Source organism: Bombina bombina, chromosome 4, assembly GCF_027579735.1.
Source record: "Bombina bombina isolate aBomBom1 chromosome 4, aBomBom1.pri, whole genome shotgun sequence".
In the NCBI taxonomy this organism is placed as follows: domain Eukaryota; kingdom Metazoa; phylum Chordata; class Amphibia; order Anura; family Bombinatoridae; genus Bombina; species Bombina bombina.
The window spans coordinates 424,856,457-424,872,461 of record NC_069502.1 but is presented as its reverse complement, the minus strand read 5'-3'; the positions used below and the strand labels follow the sequence as shown (position 1 = coordinate 424,872,461).

General features: G+C 38.1%; 1 protein-coding gene across 1 annotated transcript in view; it reads left to right on the top strand.

Annotated features, from left to right (window-relative positions):
* Positions 1–9,278, top strand: part of CLDN16 (claudin 16) — a 196,632-nt gene extending 187,354 nt beyond the window's left edge. The window contains exon 5 of the mRNA XM_053709046.1: positions 9,145–9,278. Coding sequence (XP_053565021.1) covers positions 9,145–9,278 — 134 coding nt within the window. The remainder of the gene's footprint in view (positions 1–9,144) is intronic.
* The last annotated feature ends 6,727 nt before the right edge of the window (positions 9,279–16,005 follow it).

Genomic DNA, 16,005 nt, shown 5'->3' with positions numbered 1-16,005 from the left:
CCTCATACTACATTATACTATGTTTCATGGCTCTTAGGTTCTGTGTTACTCTGTGTACATATACTAACTACGATACACAGTACACGTACTGTATATAAGCAAAGTTGTCTGCCAATCCAACACTTATGAAGATGTACAAGTGTGTGATAGGCACTTTGCAATACTTCACTAAATGGTTTATAATTTATTGTTGGAATGTGTTTATGTATGGTTCCTATACATTGATTTGGTTTTTATTCATGCATTTGTATTATTCATGGATGCTCTGATTATTTCAACATTTCTTGAATCCATATTTTCTGACACCCTGGCAGTTGTCTTTGAAAAGTGAGAGTGCAAATCCATTTTGAGCCGTTTTCTATATATATAAATATATATACATAATTAGTTCATTTTGAAATTTCTGTTATGTATATAAATGCATTTGACTAAAACTCCTAAGTGATGCATCCTTCTCACCTAGAAGGTAAAAGCACTTACCTGAGGATCCGTTGTAGGGCAGGTGCGGCAAACAGGTGTGACAGAATCCTCACTGACATAGACCTGTAGATAAAGAAAAAACAGAATAACCAACCCTGGTTTTCTATATAGGGGTAGCAAACATGTTGGAAGGTAAGCAAAGACCACCTCGCCGTCTTCCAACTGCTAAAAGCCACCATTATTGTTACTAAAGAGAATTACATGGACACAGCATAACCCCAATCCTTGCTTGCAGTGAAAAGTACCCATTAAAGTATTAACAACTTGATTTCTTCATACACCGACCTTCTTCGCATATCACCTACAATGTTACACAGACAGAGAATGACTGGGGATTGTGGGTAGTAGGAGGACACTTGAAGCTTTGCTGGGGTGTTCTTTGCCTCCATCTGGTGGCCAGGAGTTGAATTCCCACTAGTAGTTGAATGGATTCACGGACTCTCCATGCCATTGGAAAGAAATTGTGTTTTTTTTATACCTGCATTGTTCTCTGCTATCTAAAATGTCCTATAACTACAAAATGGCTGCAAGTTAGCATTCAGAAATAGTTTTATTAGACACAGAGCTTGGCTAAAGATCATACTTTAGGTAGGAATAGTAAGTTGCTCAAAGTTTTGAAACTTAATCATCATGATGGTAAGTGAATATACAGATATTAATTAGAAATTCTGGTATTAATTAACTTTCAGCCAGATTACAAGTTTTGCATTATAAGTGGCTTGCTACTAACTTGCAAGCTATTTCCACCGCTCACCTTTAATAGCGCTGCTATTACAGGTTTGCAAAGACCCGGCGTCTGCGGGCGATATGGCAGCGTTGAGCTCCATACCGCAAACAAATACCAGCGCTGCTTTGAGCTGCTTTGACATGCTTGTGCACAATTTCCCCATAGACATCAATGGGGACAGCAGGCTAAAAAAAGACTAACACCTGCAATGACGGAGCGTAAAGCTCCGTAACGCAGCCTCATTGATTCCTATAGGGAAAGAAAATGTATGTTTAAACCTAACACCCTAACATAAACCCCACATCTAAACACCCCTAATCTGCTGCCCCTGACATTACCGACACCTACATTACACTTATTAACCACTAATCTGCTATCCCTAATGTCGCCGCCTCCTACATAAATCTATGAACCCCTCTATACTAAAGTTATAAACCTCTGGCCTCCCACATCACTAACACTAAATAAATATATTAACCCCTAAACCTAACCCTAATCCTAATACCCCTAACTTTAATATAATTAAAATCATTTTAAATAAAACCTACTATTAATAACTAAATAATTCCTATTTAAAAATAAATACTTACCTGTAAAATAAACCCTAAGATAGCTACAATATAACTAATAGTTACATTGTAGCTATCTTACAGCTAGATTACAAGTTTTGCGTTATGAGCAGCTCGATACTAACTTGCAAGTTATTTCCACTGCTCACCTCCCTATAGCGCTGCTATTACAGGTTTGCAAAAACCAGGCGTTAGCAGGCAATATGTCAGCGTTAAGCTCCATTGAGCTCCATACCGCACCCAAATACCAGCACTGCTTTGAGCTGGTTTTACGTGCTCGTGCACGATTTCCCCATAGACATCAATGGGGAGAGCCGGCTAAAAAAAAGCCTAACACCTGCAATAAAGGAGCGTAAAGCTTCGTAACGCAGCCCCATTGATTCCTATTGAGAAAGGTGTAAACATAACTTTTCTAACATAAACCCAGAGTCTAAACACCCCTAATCTGCCCCCCCGACATCGCCAACACATACATTACAGTTATTAACCACTAATCTGCAGCCCCGGCACCGCCGACACCTACATTACAGTTATTAACCCCTAATATGCCACCCTCAATGTCGCCACCACCTACATTAGTTATTAACCCCTAATCTGCCGCCACTGATGTCGCCGCCACCTACCTACACTTATTAACCCTTAATCTGCTGTCCCCAACGTCACTGCCACTATACTAAAGTTATTAACCCCTAAACCTAACCCTAAGTCTAACCCTAACCCTAACATAACCCTAACACCACTAACTTTAACATAATTAAAATAAATCTAAATAAAAATTACAATTAATACCTAAATAATTCCTATTTAAAACTAAATACTTACCTATAAAATAAACCCTAAGCTAGCTACAATATAACTAACAGTTACATTGTATCTATCTTAGGTTTTATTTTTCTTTCACAGCTGTTTGTTTTTATTTTAACTAGGTAGACTAGTTAGTAAATAGTTATTAACTATTTACTAACTACCTAGTTAAAATAAATACAAATTTACCTGTAAAAAAATCTAACCTGCCTTACACTAACACCTAACCTTACACTACAATTAAATCAATTACATTAATTAAATACAATTAACTAAATTACAAAAAACAAGCAAACACTAAATTACACAAAATAAAAAAGAAATTAACAAATATTTAAACTAATTACACCTAATTTAATAGCCCAATCAAAATAAAAAAGCCCCCCCCCCCCCCAAAATAATAAAACCCCTAGCCTAAATTAAACTGCCAATAGCCCTTAAAGGGGCCTTTTGCGGGGCATTGCCCTAAAGAAATCAGCTCTTTTACCTGTAAAAAAAAATACAAACAACCCCCCAACAGTAAAACCCACCACCCACACAACCAAACCCCTTAAATAAAATCATATCTAAAAAACCTAAGCTCCCCATTGCCCTGAAAATGGCATTTGGATGGGCATTGCCCTTAAAAGGACATTTAGCTCTTTTTCAGCCCAAACCCTAAACTAAAAATAAAACCCACCCAATAAACCCTTAAAAAAACCTAACACTTACCCCCGAAGATCCACTTACAGTTTTTGAAGACCAGACATCCATCCTCAACGAAGCCGGGAGAAGTCTTCATCCAAGCGGCAAGAAGTGGTCCTCCAGGCGGGCAGAAGTCTTCATCCAGACAGTATCTTCTATCTTCATCCTTCCGACGCTTAGCGGCTTCATCTTCAAGACATCCGGCATAGAGCATCCTCTTCTGATGACGTCTACTGAAGAATGAAGGTTCTTTTAAGGGACGTCATCCAAGATAGCGTCCCTTGAATTCTGTTTGGCTGATAGAATTCTATCAATGCCCCGCAAAAGGCCCTTTTAAGAGCTATAGGCAGTTTAGTTTAGGCTAGGGGTTTTATTATTTTTGGGGCTTTTTTTATTTTGATAGGGCTATTAGATTAGGTGTAATTAGTTTAAATATTTGATCATTTCTTTTTGATTTTGTGTAATTTAGTGTTTATTTTTTTGTAATTTAGTTAATTGTATTTAATTAATGTAATTGATTTAATTGTAGTTTAAGGTTTGGTGTTTGTTTAAGACAGGTTAGGTTTTATTTTACAAGTTTAAGTTTTATATTTATTTTAACTAGGTAGTTATCAAATAGTTAATACCTATTTACTAACTAGTCTACCTAGTTAAAATAAATACAAACTTACCTGTGAAATAAAAATAAAACATAAGCTAGCTACAATGTAACTATTAGTTATATTGTAACTATCTTAGGTTTTATTTTATAGGTAAGTATTTAGTTTTAAAAAGGAATTATTTTGGTATTAATTGTAATTTTTATTTAGATTCATTTTAATTATGTTAAAGTTAGTGGATGTTAGGGTTAGACTTAGGGTTAGGTTTAGGGGTTAATAACTTTAGTATAGTGGCAGCGATTTTGGTGGTAGCAAATTAGGGGTTAATAACAGTAATGTAGATTGCAGGAATGTTAGGGACAGCAGATTAGGGGTTAATATGATTATTATAGTGGTGGCGATGTCGGGAGCAGCAGATTAGGGGTTAATAATTTTATTTTAGTGTTTGCGATGCCGGCGGTCCTCGGTTTAGGGGTTAATAGGTAGTTTATGGGTGTTAGTGTACTTTTTAGCACTTTAGTTATGATTTTTATGTGACGGCTTTGTAACATAAAACCCATAACTACTGACTTTCAGTTTACGGTTAAGTTTGTATTTATTTTAATTAGGTAGACTAGTTAGTAAATCGTTATTAACTATTTACTAGCTACCTAGTTAAAATAAAGACAAATTTACCTTTAAAATAAAACCGAAACTGAGTTACACTAACACCTAACATTACAATAAAATTAAATATATTAAATTACAAAAAATAATAAACACTAAATTACACAAAATAAAAAAATAAATTATCAAAAATAAAAACAAATTACTCCTAATCTAATAGCCCTATCAAAATAAAAAAGCCCCCCTAAAATAAAAAAAAACCATAGCCTACACTAAACTGCCAATAGCCCTTAAAAGGACCTTTTGCGGGACATTGCCCCAAAGAAATCTTTTACCTGTAAAAAAATACAAACAACCCCCCAACAGTTAAACCCACCACCCACACAACCAAACCCGCCAAATAAAATCCTATCTAAATAAAGCTAAGCTAACCATTGCCCTGAAAAGGGCATTCAAATGGGCATTGCATTTAAAAGGGCATTTAGCTCTTTTACGTTGACCAAAACCCTAAGCTAAACATAAACCACCCAATAAACCCCTAAAAAAAAAAACTAACACTAACCCTGAAGATCCACGTACAGTTTTTGAAGACCGACATCCATCCAATCAGTCAATAGGATTGAGCTTGCATTCTATTGGCTGATTGAAACAGCCAATAGAATGCAAGCTCAATCCCATTGGCTGATTGGGTCAGCCAATAGGGTCAGCCAATAGGATTGCATCAGCCAATAGGATTTTTTACCCTTTAATTCCTATTGGCTGATATAATTCTAATCAGCCAATCAGAATTCAAGGGACGCCATTTTGGATGATGTCCCTTAACCCCTTAACGTCAAGGGTTACGACCTAGGTGTTTAAAGCGGCTGGAAGCGATCCTGATCGCTTCCAGCCGCTTTCAAGGTATTGCCGTGATGCCTCGATATTGAGGCATCATGGCAATAATTTTTCTGGCACACCGATGCAGAGCGGGCCACTCTGTGGCCCTCTCTGCATCGGCCAGCGATGGTGCCGATCGTTGGTGGGTTGGAGCAGCTGCAGGAGGGTGGGCGGCCCATCGCTGGTAATCGTCTTCCGGATTAGTCCCCGGTGCGTGTGGGAGTGCGCACGGGGGCTGCGTGCTCGCACATGTGTGTGCGTGTTCGCCCATGTTCTGATCATCTAAACTGTCCGGTTGTGGTGGGAGCGGGTGGTGATCTGTGGTGGGAGCGGGTGATGGGGGTTACATTTTTATTTATAAAAGGGATCTGGGAGAGGGGGAGGGGGGTATTGAGGGGGGGCCAGCTACACTACAGAAAAAAAATATATATATTAAAAAAAATGCACAAAAGTTTAAAAAGGGGGTACTGGCAGACAGCTGCCAGTACCCAAAATGGCACCAAATAGTGAGAGGGGGAAGATTAGAGAGCTGTGTCTGGGGGGGAGGGCTCAGGGAGGTTGGGTGCTATGCTATGGGGGGATCCTACACAGCAGCATATGTAAATATGCTAAAGAAAATAAAAAAAATGAAAAGATAGCTTTTATTTTAGTACTGGCAGACTTTCTGCCAGTACTTAAGATGGCGGGGACAATTGTGGGGTGGGGGAGAGAGTAGTTTGGGAGGGATCAGGGGATGGGATGTGTCAGGTGGGAGGCTGATCTCTACACTAAAGCTAAAATTAACCCTGCAAGCTCCCTACAAGCTACCTAATTAACCCCTTCACTGCTAGCCATAATACACATGTGATGCGCAGCAGCATTTAGCGGCCTTGTAATTACCAAAAAGCAACTCCAAAGCCATATATGTCTGCTATTTCTGAAAAGGGAATCCTAGAGAAGCATTTACAACCATGTGTGCCATAATTGCACAAGCTGTTTGTAAATAATTTCGGTGAGAAACCTAAAATTGTGATAAATGTTACGATTTTTTAAATTTGATCGCATTTGGCGTTGAAATGGTGGCATGAAATATACCAAGATGGGCCTAGATCAATACTTGAGGTTGTCTACTACACTACACTAAAGCTAAAATTAACTCTAGAAGTTCCCTACATGCTCCCTAATTAACCCCTTCACTGCTGGGCATAATACACGTGTGGTGCGTAGTGGTATTTAGCGGCCTTCTAATAACCAAATAGCAATGCCAAAGCCATATATGTCTGTTATTTCTGAACAAAGGGGATCCCAGAGAAGCATTTACAACCATATATGCCATAATTGCACAAGTTGTTTGTAAATAATTTCAGTGACAAACCTAAAGTTTGTGAAACAATTTGTGAAAAAGTGAACAATTTTTTTTATTTGATCGCATTTGGCGGTGAAATGGTGGCATGAAATATACCAAAATGGGCCTAGATCAATACTTTGGGAGGTCTTCTAAAAAATAATATATACACGTCAAGGGTAATTCAAGAATTCCTGAAAGATATCAGTGTTCCAATATAACTAGCGCTAATTTTGAAAAAAAGTGGTTTGGAAATAGCAAAGTGCTACTTGTACTTATTGCCACATAACTTGCAAAAAAAGCAAATAACATGTAAACATTGGGTATTTCTAAACTCAGGACAAAATTTAGAAACTATTTAGTATGGTTGTATTTTGGTGGTTGTAGATGTGTAACAGATTTTGGGGGTCAAAGTTAGAAAAAGTGTGTTTTTTTCCATTTTTTCCTCATATTTTATAGTTTTTTTTATAGTAAATTATAAGATATGATGAAAATAATGGTATCTTTAGAAAGTCCATGTAATGGCGAGAAAAACGGTATATAATATGTGTGGGTACAGTAAATGAGTAAGAAGAAAATTACAGCTAAACACAAACACAGCAGAAATGTAAAAATAGCCCTGGTCCTTAAGGGAAATAAATAGAAAAATGGCCTTGTCCTTAAGGGGTTAAAGGGAACCTTCAGTGTACGGCTGGGACCGTATGAAGAGGATGCTCCACGCCAGATGTCTTGAAGATGGAGCCACTCCCCATCGGAAGGATGAAGATAGAAGATGCCGTCTGGATAAAGACTTCTGCCTGCCTGGATGATGACTTCTTGCCGCTTGGATGAAGATTTCTCCCGGCATCGTTGAGGACTTCTTGACGCTTGGATGAAGACTTCGCCAGCTGGATGAGAATGGATGTCCGGTCTTCAAAAACTGTAATTGGATCTTCATGGGTTAGTGGGTAGGTTTTATTTTTAGCTTAGGGTTTTGGGCAACGTAAAAAAGCTAAATGCCCTTTTAAGGGCAATGTCCATCCAAATTCCCTTTTCAGGCAATGGTGAGCTTAGGTTTATTTAGATAGGATTTTATTTGGGGGGATGGTTGTGTGGGTGGTAGGTTTTACTGTTGGGGGGTTGTTTGTATTTGTTTTTTACAGGTAAAAGAGCTGATTTATTTGGGGCAATGTCCTGCAAAAGGCCAGTTTAAGGGCTATTGGCAGTTTAGTGTAGGCTAGGGTTTTTTTTTTTGGGGGGGGCTTTTTTATTTTGATAGGGCTATTAGATTAGGAGTAATTCATTTTTATTTTTGACAATTTCTTTTTTTTATTTTGTGTAATTCAGTGTTTATTATTTTTTGTAATTTAGATAATTGTATTTTTTTTATTTAATTTATTTAATTTTATTGTAATGTTAGGTTTTATTTTACATGTAACTTTGTATTTATTTTAATTAGGTAGCTAGTAAATAGTTAATAACTATTTACTAACTAGTCTACCTAGTTAAAATAAATACAAACTTAGCTGTGAAATAAAAATAAAACCTAAGATAGCTACAATGTAACTATTAGTTATATTGTAGCTAGCTTAGGGTTTATTTTACAGGTAAGTATTTAGTTTTTAAATAGGAATTATTTAGTTATTAATAATAGGTTTTATTTAGATTTTTTATCATTTTATTTAAGTTGGGGGTTAGGGTTAGGGGTTAACAGGTTTATTATAGCGGTGGAGTGGGCGGATGGCAGATTAGGGGTTAATTTATATTTAAATAGTGTTTTTATGCGGGAAGGGGTTAATAATTTTATTCTAGTGGCAATGATGTCGGGGAGTGGCGGAATAGGGGTTAATACATTTTTTAAGTGGCGGTGATGTTTGGAGCAGCAGATTAGGGGTTAATAAATGTATTTTAGTGTTTGCAATGCTGGAGAGCCTCTGTTTTGGGGTTAATAGGTAGTTTATGGGTGTCAGTGTACTTTGTGAAAGTTTAGTCATGAGTTTTATGGTACAGCTTTGTAACATAAAACTCATAACTACTGACTTGATGGCGGTACGAATCTTGTCGGTATAGGCTGTACCGCTCACTTTTTGGCCTCCCAGACAAAACTCGTAATACCGGCGCTATGGAAGTCCCATTGAAAAAGTACTTTTTAAAAGGTGTGGTACTGATGTTGCGTGACGACCAAAAAAGTCTGTGGTACACCTATACCTGCAAGACTCGTAATAGCAGCGGTAGGGAAAAAGCAGCGCTAAGAAGCTTTTACACTCATAACGCAAAACTCGTAATTTAGCTGTTTATTTGCTGATATGCACTTTTCTAATTGACGAAGTGTACTTTCTCAATATGTTAATTAGATACTTAATTTTATTTCTACTAATTAATCTTCGGGTAACTACAATGATTCAGTGTACAGGCTACCAATTTTCTATTAGTATATATTTTTATATTTGTAAAAATATAAACCATATATATATATTGTTTTTTCTTTTCTTGCAGAAAATGGATTTGGCAGGAAGTATTCCTATTCTTCTAGAAAAACAGATTTCCACACTGGAGGTTCTGTGGCTAAGTTTTATTCCCCATCTCGAACAGAAACTGCTAAGATGTATGCTGTGGACACAAGAGTATAAAGACTCCTCATCTTTCTTAACCTATTCACCTTTATAGATCCAGATTGTGGTCATTTTTTAGATTCTCATCTCTATGTGTAATGTATTATGTATTATAATGTAAACAATGCTTGAAAAAAATGTCCATCCCATATTATCTTGTGCAGAAGAGTAAGTTACATTTGGGATATTTTGTTCTTATGTGCCTATAGTTTATGTAATAAGTAATTTATAGAATGTGTAGTGAAATGTAGAACAGTTTGTTAAAATGTATTTAATTTGTAGTTATAGATATATTAAAAAAAAGAACATAACTATCTTAATTTAAATTTTAGTATTGAAGATAGTTTGGTCTATTAAACAAATTTTTTTAAAAAAAATGTTACTTAGTTTAGTGCCATTTTTAAGAGTGAATTAAAAGGGAATATATGATTAATAGGACTCTAAACTCTAAAGCACTTATTCTGAATTTTAAATGAGTAGTAGATTTTTTTTCTGACAAATTTCAAAGTTGGTTCTTTTTTCCTTCTCCTTGCCATCAGCCAATCACAAAATTATATGTATATACTGTGAATTCTTGCACATACTCAGGAGTTGGTGCCTCAGAACATAAAAGGATTGTGCATATTTTGATAATGGAAGTGAATTGATTTTTTTATTTAAATTGAGTGCTCTATTTGAATCATGAAAGTTTAATTTTGACTTTAGTGTTCCTTCAGGTATATTCTTTAATTCCCTTAGATTTGTTTGCCCTTACCACTTCTATTGGAGCTCTACACCAAGAACTTACTAGCCTTTGTGTAAAGAAGTGCATCCATAAATTCATCTTACACTGTATTATCACCTTTCATATATTAATATAAGAGTAAACAATCTTACTGTTACTGTAGATCATCTTGCAGACCATGTTTATACTATGATGCATATGTTTTACTAAATGAATGGGTAAAATGCATAATCTTGGCTGCCAGGGTTTCTAGGATACATTTCTACCAGGAGATGTAAATCTCCCATTTAAAGATATAGGGATTTTTAAAACATTCTTTTATGTTTATTATTCACGCTGATGATTGTTTCCTGCACTTCTCACAATTGTATCTAGACCCTTGATGCATCAGTTTAATATTTAATAAAAACAATGAAGATGTGCACCCAAGTCAAATTTATTTATCCATTTAATATTACTTTCCACTCTCCCAAGACCATTAAGAAATACCATAATAAGAGATGTTTGAAGTTAATTATGGTCTCAAATTTAAAGCAGTTGTGATACCTTCCACCTGACTCTAACAAATTGCTAGTAGGAGAGTATTACAAGGTACCACACAAACTTTGCCACCTCCAAGGACCATATGTCCAATAGTGATGTTGCGAACTTAAAAATTTCGGTTTGTGAACTGCAGACTCGAACTTCCGCTATTGTTCGCGAACCGACGAACCGCCATTGACTTCAATAGGCTGGCGAACTTTGAAACCCACAAGGACTCTTTCTGGCCACAATAGTGATGGAAAAGTTGTTTCAAGGGTACTAACACCTGGACTGTGGCATGTCGGAGGGGGATCCATGGCAAAACTCCCATGGAAAACTACATAGTTGATGCAGAGTCTGGTTTTAACCCATAAAGGGCCTAAATCACCTAATATTTCTAAATTGTTTGGAATAACGTGCTTTAAAGGGACATTAAACACTTTGAGATGGTAATATTAAATGATAAATTGTATATAGTAAAACAACTCTGCAATATACTTTCATTATTTATTTTGTCCTCTTTGCCTGTTATTCCATTCTGAAATTGTGAGCTTTTCAGTTCCTTTTAGAAATGGAAGTGCAGAACACTGTTAAATCCAGCACAACTATTGGCTGCACACTCTAGTGTCCTATTTATAACTGACCCTAATTGGCCACAGCAGAGAAGGTAACACAAGTTACAACATGGCAGCTCCCAGTGTTTTATAGACACTAAAACTTTACACTTATTTTGTCACTTTTTAAACAACTAATGAAACTTTAAAAAATACATCTACATATTAGTCATGGACTAATCTTTTCTTTGAATGCATCATTCTATCTAGCTTGTATTTAGTGTTTAATGTCCCTTTAAAACATCAGGTATGATGTTATATCGATCAGGTAGTGTAAGGGTTACGCCCGCTTCACAGTGACAGACCAAACTCCCTGTGTAAGGCACCGCAAAAAAAACGCAAACAGTCCATTTGCACAACCACGAGATAGATAGATTTGATAGATAGATACATAGATTACATAGCTCAATAGATGCAATATACATATGATAGATACAAATTACATAGATCAATAGATGCAATATACATACAAATTACATAGATCAAAAGATGCAATATACATTTGATAGATACGAATTACATAGATCAATAGATGCAATATACATTTGATAGATACGATAGATAGTTAGATAGATTCGATAGATAAATAGATAGATTTGAAAGATATATAATTTCCCTGACAGAGTATAACAATAAGACATGCGGTCTGGGACCCATGGTGTGTTAAGTAGTACTATTCTTAGCAGTTTACTACTACCTGTTACTCCCCCTATCGGGGGAGGTCTATATGGCCTGCATTTTTGGAACAGGGTGATGGAAGAAGATGATTGGTCTGTCCTCCTACTTCAAATTTGTCCTAAACACAAGTGGCTGTCTCAAAACAGTCAGGCGGTCTGAGATCCATGGTAACTAGGTTGTGTTAAGTAGTACTGTTCTTATTAGTTTATTAATACCTGTTACTCCCCCTATCGGGGGAGGTCTATATGTAGGCTGACCATATTGCCGCTTTAAGAAGGAACACCTATGAAAAATACATATGTGAGGGTTCTTATACAAAACCATTTCTTTAAACAGCCCTGAAAACAGCCCTGAAAACAGCCCTGACATATGTATTTTTCATATGTGTCCCTTTTTAAAGCGGCAATATGGTCAGCCTATCTATATGGCCTGCATAATTACCCTGACAAAGTATTACAACAAAACATGCGGCCTGGGACCCATGGTAATTAGGTTGTGTTAAGTAGTACTATTCTTAGCACTTTAATCCCTGTAACTCCCCCTATCGGGGGAGGTCTATATGGCCTGCATGATTACCCTGACAAAGTATAAACCAAACATGCGGTCTGGGACCCATGGTGGTACTGGTATAACTAGGTTGTCTTAAGTAGTACTATTCTTAGCAGTTTAATCCCTGCAATTGGTCTGTCCTCCTACTTCAAATTTGGCAAAAACACAAGTGGCTGTCTCAAAACATTCCGGACACGAGATAGATTTGATAGATAGATATACATAGATTGATAGTTAGATAGAATTGATAGAAGATAAATAGATAGATTTGTTAGATATATAATTACCCTGACAAAGTATAATAATTAATTAAACATGCGGTCTGTGACCCATGGTAACTAGGTTGTGTTAAGTAGTACTATTCTTAGCACTTTAATCCCTGTAACTCCCCCTATCGGGGGAGGTCTATATGGCCTGCATGATTACCCTTACAAAGTATAATGACAAGACATGCGGTCTGGGATCCATGGTAACTAGGTTGTGTTAAGTAGTACTATTCTTAGCACTTTAATCCCTGTAACTCCCCCTATTGGGGGAGGTCTATATGGCCTGCATGATTACCCTTACAAAGTATAATAATTAAACATGCGGTCTGGGACCCATGGTAACTAGGTTGTGTTAAGTAGTACTATTCTTAGCACTTTCATCCCTGTTACTCCCCCTATCGGGGGAGGTCTCTATAGCCTGCATGATTGCCCTGACAAAATATAATAATAAAACATGCGTTCTGGGAACCATTGTAAGGTTGTATTAAGTAGTACTATTCTTAGCACTTTCATCCCTGTTACTCCCCCTATCGGGGGAGGTCTCTATGGCCTGCATGATTGCCCTGACAAAATATAATAATAAAACATGCGCTCTGGGACCCATGGTAAGGTTGTATTAAGTAGTACTATTCTTAGCACTTTCATCCCTGTTACTCCCCCTATCGGGGGAGGTCTCTATGGCCTGCATGATTGCCCTGACAAAGTATAATAATAAAACATGCGCTCTGGGACCCATGGTAAGGAACCGGGAGATGGAAAAAGATGCTTTGACATCCAGTACAGGTCGTTCTCCTTCCGCCTTTTTATACAAGAGTCCCAGACCCTCAACAGGCACAACAGCATGAAACACCACATATGCCATCCTTTTGCACAATAGAGTACAGGTATGGCATCGATTATAGAAACCCGGAGATAATTTTTAGGAACCAGGAGATGGAAAAAGATGCTTTGACATCCATTACAGGTCGTTCTCCTTCCGCCTTTTTATACGAGGGTCCAGGACCCTCAACAGACACAACAGCATGAAGCACCACCTATGCCATCCTTGGCCTGCATGATTGCCCTGACAAAGTATAATAATAAAACATGCGCTCTGGGACCCATGGTAAGGAACCGGGAGATGGAAAAAGATGCTTTGACATCCAGTACAGGTCGTTCTCCTTCCGCCTTTTTATACAAGAGTCCCAGACCCTCAACAGGCACAACAGCATGAAACACCACATATGCCATCCTTTTGCACAATAGAGTACAGGTATGGCATCGATTATAGAAACCCGGAGATAATTTTTAGGAACCAGGAGATGGAAAAAGATGCTTTGACATCCATTACAGGTCGTTCTCCTTCCGCCTTTTTATACGAGGGTCCAGGACCCTCAACAGACACAACAGCATGAAGCACCACCTATGCCATCCTTTCGCACAATAGAGTACAGGTATGGCATCGATTTTAGGAACCCAGAGATAATTTTTAGGAACCAGGAGATGGAAAAAGATGCTTTGACATCCATTACAGGTCGTTCTCCTTCCGCCTTTTTATACGAGGGTCCAGGACCCTCAACAGACACAACAGCAGGAAACACCACATATGCCATCCTTTTGCACAATAGAGTACAGGTATGGCATCGATTATAGGAACCCAGAGATAATTTTTAGGAACCAGGAGATGGAAAAAGATGCTTTGACATCCATTACAGGTCGTTCTCCTTCCGCCTTTTTATACGAGGGTCCAGGACCCTCAACAGACACAACAGCATGAAACACCACCTATGCCATCCTTTTGCACAATAGAGTACAGGTATGGCATTGATTTTAGGAACCCAGAGATAATTTTTAGGAACCGGGAGATGGAAAAAGATGCTTGGACAACGGGTACACTTCGTTCTCCTTCAGCCTTTTTATAAGAGGGTCCCGGACCCTCAACAGAAACAACAGCAGGAAACACCACATATGCCATCCTTTTGAACAATCCAGTACAGGTATGCCATCGATTTTTAGGATAATTTTTAGGAACCGGGAGATGGAAAAAGATGCTTTGACATCCAGTACAGGTCGTTCTCCTTCTGCCTTTTTATACAAGTGTCCCGGACCCTCAACAGGCACAACAGCATGAAACACCACATATGCCATCCTTTTGCACAATAGAGTAGAGGTATGGCATCGATTTTAGGAACCCAGAGATAATTTTTAGGAACCGGGAGATGGAAAAAGATGCTTTGACATCCAGTACAGGTCGTTCTCCTTCCGCCTTTTTATACAAGGGTCCCAGACCCTCAACAGGCACAACAGCATGAAACACCACATATGCCATCCTTTTGCACAATAGAGTACAGGTATGGCATCGATTATAGGAACCCGGAAAAAAATTTTAGGAACCAGGAGATGGAAAAAGATGCTTTGACATCCATTACAGGTCGTTCTCCTTCCGCCTTTTTATACGAGGGTCCAGGACCCTCAACAGACACAACAGCATGAAACACCACCTATGCCATCCTTTTGCACAATAGAGTACAGGTATGGCATCGATTTTAGGAACCCAGAGATAATTTTTAGGAACCAGGAGATGGAAAAAGATGCTTGGACAACGGGTACACTTCGTTCTCCTTCAGCCTTTTTATAAGAGGGTCCCGGACCCTCAACAGAAACAACAGCAGGAAACACCACATATGCCATCCTTTTGAACAATCCAGTACAGGTATGCCATCGATTTTCTAGGATAATTTTTAGGAACCGGGAGATGGAAAAAGATGCTTTGACATCCAGTACAGGTCGTTCTCCTTCCTCCTTTTTATACGAGTGTCCCGGACCCTCAACAGGCACAACAGCATGAAACACCACATATGCCATCCTTTTGCACAATAGAGTACAGGTATGGCATCGATTATAGGAACCCGGAGATCATTTTTAGGAACCGGGAGATGGAAAAAGATGATTTGACATCCAGTACAGGTCGTTCTCTTTCCGCCTTTTTATACGAGGGTCCAGGAACCTCAACAGAGACAACAGCATGAAACACCACCTATGCCATCCTTTTGCACAATAGAGTACAGGTATGGCATCGATTTTAGGAACCCGGAGATAATTGTTAGGAACCAGGAGATGGAAAAAGATGCTTGGACAGACACCCAGTACAGCTCGTTCTCCTTCAGCCTTTTTAGACGAGGGTCCAAGACCCTCAACAGAAACAACAGCAGGAAACACCACATTTGCCATCCTTTTGAACAATAGAGTACAGGTATGGCATCGATTTTAGGAACCCGGAGATAATTTTTAGGAACCGGGAGATGGAAAAAGATGCTTGGACACCCAGTACAGCTCGTTCTCCTTCCACCTTTTTAGACGAGGGTCCAGGACCCTCAACAGAAACAACAGCAGGAAACACCACATATGCCATA